Below are 7,349 nucleotides of genomic sequence, written 5' to 3' on the forward strand. Positions count from 1 at the left end.
ACTTCAAGCTTCTCAAGGTTTAAACAGAGATGAGCTCAGATGATATATCATCTGAGCATTTTAGTGTGAACTTTATATAAACTTCACACTAAAATCCTCAGTTGTTGATTTGACTCTGAGTGTAAAAGTCTGGATTTTGCCGTGTGTTCTCCTCCAAACCGTTTGTGTAAAACTACATGGGGGACAATGTTTCTCTCATGGCTTGCCAGAGGAGACATTTTACAGTGCTGCCAACTCATGTCGAGTGAAGTCCCAACTTTATTTATAGAAAAACAACTAAATCCGCACAATTCATTAGACCCTTGTTTATGTATTTGTTTCAAACTTAATCCTACTGCTACGGTGTCAAAGAAAGTTCTCCTCTGCCCCCTGGTGACTCTGTTGACTGTAGCAGTGCTCTGTTCTAACAAGTGGCTCTTTTACACTACAAGAACCAAGTGATCCATGCTGTGAAGCATATTTCACAGGTTGTGGATGTGTTTCCATACACTACGGCTCTGTTTCACATACGGTTCTCAGAACCAAATTTATGCCGTGCTCAGGAGGTGGTACTAAAGTGAGTTCTGGGAACTCAGAACTTATATTTATACTAATGACAATAGCCAATCTACTAGCTGACAACAGGTAACGACGCGATGCGTAGTGAGCTTGTAGATTGGCTATTTTAGCTTTTTTATGTGTTTTTTTTAATGGTGTACCTCCTTCTTCAGGGGTGGTTGTTGTTATAACGGAAACAAACAAAAGAACATCACAGAACTGGAAACAGTTTCTGGAAAGTTCCAGGATATGGATTGATTGATTGATTGATTGAATACTTAACAAATTGCAAACAGCACAGCAGTACAATTACACAGGTATTGTTAAAAGGATGCCACAGATGTTTTCATTGTGGCCGTATGTATTCAATTCATTAAAGAAGGTTCTGGGTTAGCCCTTCAAGAGCCAAAGGATCCCAGTTAGTTGCTAACGGCAATCCCAATTCACTCTAACCAGGATCCCAGTCACTGTTTTTAAATACTTGAGTCCAGAACAATCCTGATCTGATCTGAGAACAGGGACTTGACTTTGGTGTTTTTCTCCCACAGTTGTTAATCAGCTGTCGTAGCTCCTTGCGTTTTCTCTGCACTGCTGGAGAGTTATCATGGTCAAAATGAATTCTGTCCCTGTTGTTTCCGAGCCCCATGCAACATAACGTGTTTTGTGTCTGCCAGGATTGTTTACAAGGGTCCTGCACTGTATGCTTTCTACAGTATGTGTGTTCTTTAGTTGCGTTTTCCAGAAAATCTAGGGATTTCTTTGAGTTCAGTCAATAACACGTGCAACTCATGCACACTGGTAGAGTTTAATATGATGTTAATTATCTTGGGGATGAGCAGCACAGTGATTTGACCTCTGACCCTTCTGTTGTCCAGGTACCAGGTGTACCCCGCCTGTCGCAACACCTCTGGAGTGCTGGGCTTCTCCATCACCGTGGAAACACAGGCCACCAAGTTCAAGTGAGTCAACCCTCCATAAACAACATGTATGTGATGGTGTGGCTGCAGTCCAACCCTGTGTGTCTCAGTACTGACTTTAAACCTCTGTGTCTTTGTGTGTCTCAGTACTGACTTTAAACCTCTGTGTCTTTGTGTGTCTCAGTACTGACTTTAAACCTCTGTGTCTTTGTGTGTCTCAGTACTGACTCTAAACCTGTGTGTCTCAGTACTGACTCTAAACCTGTGTGTCTCAGTACTGACTCTAAACCTGTGTCTTTGTGTGTCTCAGTACGGACTTTGTAGAAGACAAGGTTGAAGAGTTTCTGGTGAACTTTGGAGAGAAGATGGTCAACCTGAGTGAGGAGGCCTTCAGGTGTGTAGGCGGGTCTGTGTGCGTGTGTGAGTCTGTGTGTGTGTGTCTGTGTGTGTGTGTGTGTGTGTGTGTGCGTGTGTGCGTGCATGGACAATTGTTCTCACTGACACTATTCTCTACTTTTCATTCCAGTAACTGTGTTGAATTCAGTTAGACATTTTAATCACTAATAGAAATTCCTTTTTTTTTTTTTTTTTTGCTTCCGTTTCATAACTTGGTTTTTAAAAGAATGTATTCTTAATCAGAAGTAAATGTAACGATCCCTGTCAGAACTACTTTATAGAATGAAGAGAAAATCAAAGGTGTAGTAGGTTGTATAAGGTTTATAGAGCTGGTGTGAGTGACTGTGTTGGTTGCAGGACTCAGGTGACGGCTCTCATCAAGCTGAAGGAGTGTGAGGACACACACCTGGGAGAGGAGGTGGACAGGAACTGGTTCGAGGTGGTCACTCAGCAGTACATCTTTGACCGGCTCAATAAGGAGGTAGGACAGATACACACACACTGAACAATTGGGGGAGTGTTGGGCGGGAGGAGTTGGACGGAGGCTCTACGTCCTCCCGTTGGGGGCTCCTCCCTGGCAGGTGAGTCAGTAGGATACAACAGCAGAGACAACACAGACATGTGTGTGGGGAGGAATCAATTGGCATAAAGACTAAAATGGGGAGAAAAAAGGGGTAAAAAGCACCCAAAAAAAGAGCCTTATAAAGAGGGAGATAAGAGAGGAAGAGAGAGGAAAACATCGAAGCTAGCGTCTGTATAAACCATTGGTTCTCAAAGTGGGGTCCAGGGACCCCTTAAGGGAGTTCCTGAGGGTCCCCAGGTAAATGATAGTTAGGAACCAAATAACTCTGAGTGTACAAATGGAATCAAATGGACGGTCCATTTGGTTCCATTTGTACACAAGAGTTAAATTAATATTGATTTTACAATATGAATTGGGGTCCCAGAGATAGAAATACATGTCAAACTGAGGGTCTTTGAAATTAAAATGGTTGAAAATCACTAAGCCGTAAAAATCGTCTCTTATGGGGGTCCTTGGCATATCTTTTCAAATGGGGGTCCGTGGGCTAATAAGGGTCAATTTGGGGGTCCTTGACATGAAAAGGTTTGAGAACCACTGGTCTAAACAACATGCTATCTAAATAACACGTGTGCATTTGTGGACAAGTAAACGGTATGTCTATGTAACTACAGTATCATGTGAACAAGTTGCTATAGCATCCTTCAAAAGAGACGACAGGTAGTGATACATGGCTGGGCCTTCCATTGAACACAATTGGTCGTGTTCAGTGTAGGGAAGCTGGGCAGGGAGGGTGACTGTCACTGTACTGGTGACTCCTACAGGTTGGCAGCCTGTTCAGCGGTGTGAGGAACTGGGAAGGATGGCATGTTCCTCCACATGTTGTAGCTGTCGGGCAGAGACTCTTATCTCCGTATTTTTACTTTTTGTGTTTTTTCGTTAATTAAAGCCCTACTTGATCATACTACAGCGTCACATTCAAAAGTAGCAGGTCCGCAAGCGACGCGTTTTGAGCTTGTTGATCTGTTACTTTTGCTATTTTTGAAAGTAGCAAAAGTAACAGTTTTGGACAGGTTTCCACCCGACAGAGATGACATGTTATGTCCTTTCAGTGAAACTCATTGCAAAAAAATCGGAGTGCTCTTCCTGTACCAGTGGGTCACCTCTTCATTTTCAAGTTAATTGATGGGGTTTGAAACTGACTACAGGCCACAGACAGTGTGGTTAAGCTTGAGATTGTTTTAATCGTGTGTGTGTCTGTGTGTGTAGATTGTAGCGTTGAAGCAGATCTCCAGGGAAGATCTTCTCTCCTGGTTCATGGAACACAGAGACTCCTCCTGCAGGAAACTCAGTGTCCACGTAAGACATGACCGTTAGCTTAAGATCTCTGCCCCCAACCCGACAGGACCCGGCGATTTCGGGTGGGGTCGGACTTAATTTCTCACACATTTCACGAGCTCATGTCTGGTTGGAGCTTTACATTTATACATTAAAGGACGACTTCACCCATTTTCAACCGATCTTATTATTGGTCCTCACTAATGCTCATTATAATATTGTATCATTTGGTCTGTGTCTCAGTATCTCAGTGATAACCCAGACATTTTGACATAATTTGACAGCTAATGTTGTGGTTGATGAAGAGTCCAGAGAAGTGTCTGTATTAGAGATAGCATGCACCTTTGTCCCTAGCCTAGAGGAAGCCTTTATGACTAAGGCCATTAAATACCAACCACTCCTACACACCATCTCAGAGCTAGGTTATAGGTGCAGACTATTTATTTTTTATATTTGGCAGCCTAGTACATACAATACCCACAGACTGTAGTCAGGGGATATTTCAAAAATCTGGGAATAAATTCCTTACCAAGACATTTCTTCACCAATGTGTTTGTAAAAGTGTCTACTAACACATCTCATAAAGACTGAAATGCAGTTTCCTTAGGGGAATTTTTGACAGCTGCTGAAAGTTGGGGTACCCACCATAACCTTATGCAGGGGGGAAAAAAATCAAAATTTAATTCTGTTTTAAGTAGCATGTGAGGGGTCAAACTAGGGTGTTTTTATGATTCTGAATCCATTGCAAGCATTTGTTTTGCACCAAAACCACTCCTTGGGCTAAAAACGGCCATAGCTTTTCCAGGTAATTTTTTTGTGTAAAAAGACCATTGAGATTGGGCCGCATTTCAGTCTTTGTTAGATGTGTTACTAGACACTTTTTTACAAACACATTTATTCCTAGATATGACATTATTCTGATAATATTCCCTGACTACTGGTTGTTAGACTGGTTTCAACAACTTGGGATGCCCAAAAAGGAGGCAAAAAGGCTGGCAAAGTATTGTGCTGTGTCTGCCATAATTGGTAGCCGCCACATATGGCAGAGACATTGTTACTTATACCCATAGAGTACTGAGTGACATGCTTATTGTATCATGAAGACGTATGCCATGATTTTGTGAATTAACTGTACCTGTACTATTTGTGTCCTTGTATGCTCTCCTTTAAGTGGACATGAATAAATTGTTAAACTGTGTTTTTGCGTGCGTGTGTGTCTTCTCAGGTTGTGGGTTTCGGGGCGGAGGAGAACGACCCCCCCGCCGAGGATGAGGAGCAGCAGCAGGAGGAAGAGCGCTCCTCGTCGTACGGGGAGGTGTCCAGGCTCACCTTCGTCCCTGTCTCCTCTTCCTCGCTGCAGGACCCCACTCTCATCACTGACATCCGCGGGTTCACCTCCTCACTCCCCCTCCACCCTTACCACAAGATCCTCAAGTGAGACGGGTTCCCTCCGGAACTGAAGAACGGTTCCCACTGGGAAACTGTTTGACTGCGACACCAGTAACCTCTTCTTGTTCAAATGAAACAACCTCTTTCTGTGTCTCTTTCTCTCCCTCTTGTTCATTTCATAATAGATAATAAAATCAGGTGGAAACCTTGCATCTCCAAAACTTTTCAAGGCGCCTTGTGAGCTTGTAGATCAGCTATTTTCTCTACTTTTGCGGTACACTGTCATACAGTAGGACGAAGTAGGGCATTAATTTGGCAGTGGTTCTCAAACTCTTTCATGTCAAGGACCCCGAAATTGATAAGTATATGAATACGTTTTGTGCCAGGGACCTTCAGATTCAGAAGCAAAGATTTGAGTAAAAAGAAAATCGCTTTAAAAACAAATATATATTCAAAGATTTGCATATTTCATGATTTTTGAATACCAGTAGCCAAAGTATAAAATATGGTTTAAATGGTTAAAATGACACAATATTACCCAATTTTGCGGGGGACCCCCTTTGTACCCCCTCAAGGACCCCTGGGGGTCCCCGGACCGCACTTTGAGAACCAATGATTTACTGAAGAGAAAAGCAAACCTAAATAAGTTGAAATATGGAGATGCAAGGTTTTGTGCCCGACGGCATCATATGAACCACTGTAGTTAGGTCAAACTGAAGGAATCAGAGGAGAGATCCTCTGTGTTTTTGCCAGTGTGTTTCCTGTTAATGGTCCCTATGGTCACTCAGGGTGATAACAAGCATTAATCAAGTTAAGTGGAAAGATTCTCTCCTATCACAGTCTGCTAACGAGGAGACGAAGCCCTTTTGTGTTCATAACATTAATATTGTATCATTTCAGGATTTGCATACGTATACCATACTGTAATGTTTGTCAATAGAAGAATTAATTGTTTATAGAATGGGCCAGTGTTTTTACAGGTGATGTTGAATAGAAGAGAAAGGCTACTTATGTTTTACAGGTGATGGAAGTGATATTTTTGGTTAAAACAAAAACTAGGCCTGTCAAATTAATGTATTAATTTGACATAATTAATTATAATTAATGTATGGAATTAATTTGATTAAAAATGTTAATGCAATTAACAAATGCGCAGAATGACCTTTCCCATACATCCCATAATTCCACCCACTCTGCACTAGTCGCTCTGTTATCTGATGGCTGATAGATCCAAACAATGATCCAAACGAGATGGAAAGAGAACTTGTATGGATGGGGAAAAACACAAGTCGGTTATTGCCAGAAAAGGCTGAGCGATTTACATAGGCAGCGGTTCAAATCACAGAGCACAATTGGGTGAGAGAGAGAGAGGGGCAAAATGGCCATATTTTAGACATGGTTAAGAATGGTGATTAATTCAATTGTAATCGTGTGACAGCCCTATTCCAAACGTTTCACCTCTATATTCTGATAGTAATCGTTGCTGTATAGAGTGTTTGTTCAGTAACAGGGGTCTCCCTGTCTCTCCTGCTCTTTAATAAACAGAAAATAAATTTTCAAATGGGTTACATATTTTATCCAATCAGGAGAGAGAATCTCACAAAGATCATTTATTAGCTTGTACTCCAGTTCCAATCTTGTCTGATCATTTATTTGTTTCATCACGTCCAATTTCACTTGTTTATCCGGTATCCTGTATCAGTCCTCTCTCCTGATTGGACAAAGTTATTATCCAGACCTGACATTTCCCCACAATTTTCTGTTTGCTAAGAGCACTTAATGAAGAAATACTCTAAAGCAATGATTGCTATAGGAATATAACTTATTTTAAATAGAAAGATATCACTTACATTAACCAACATATCTACTAATATGATATTCCTCCTGTATTGTACTGAAAGGCCTAGTTCTGTTTGGATGTCCATGGGGTCTCGACCCACCCATTGAGAAGCACTATAATTATGACTGTACAGACAGTGTTTTCCACCCTAAACAACATAACCACTGAACTGTTTAATATTATGTACATATTTATTAAATCCATCTGTAGCTTATTCACCTTTGGTGTCCTACTCCTTCTTGTCACATGGCATCCTATGTTTGAGGGTTTCATGCTAAAGTGATGATTTGGTGATAATTATGATTCCATTTGAACTGAAAGAGACATTTAGAACTTCATAAATGACATGGTTTTAATTACATTATCATCTCAGTGGTTTGATTTGTTTTAATATGCCACACTTTGAGACCCA

General features: G+C 41.3%; 1 protein-coding gene across 1 annotated transcript in view; it reads left to right on the top strand.

The window, feature by feature from the left end:
• The window catches only part of nrd1b (nardilysin b (N-arginine dibasic convertase)), a 42,698-nt gene extending 35,595 nt beyond the window's left edge, over positions 1 to 7,103 (top strand). Inside the window, exons 29-33 of the mRNA XM_080430926.1 lie at positions 1,413 to 1,496; positions 1,765 to 1,848; positions 2,208 to 2,331; positions 3,640 to 3,729; positions 4,934 to 7,103. Of these exons, the coding sequence (XP_080287052.1) occupies positions 1,413 to 1,496; positions 1,765 to 1,848; positions 2,208 to 2,331; positions 3,640 to 3,729; positions 4,934 to 5,146 (595 nt within the window). The 3' untranslated portion in view covers positions 5,147 to 7,103. The remainder of the gene's footprint in view (positions 1 to 1,412; positions 1,497 to 1,764; positions 1,849 to 2,207; positions 2,332 to 3,639; positions 3,730 to 4,933) is intronic.
• The last annotated feature ends 246 nt before the right edge of the window (positions 7,104 to 7,349 follow it).

The sequence above is a fragment of the Gymnoscopelus braueri genome (assembly GCF_963280865.1).
Source record: "Gymnoscopelus braueri genome assembly, chromosome: 6".
In the NCBI taxonomy this organism is placed as follows: Eukaryota; Metazoa; Chordata; class Actinopteri; order Myctophiformes; family Myctophidae; genus Gymnoscopelus; species Gymnoscopelus braueri.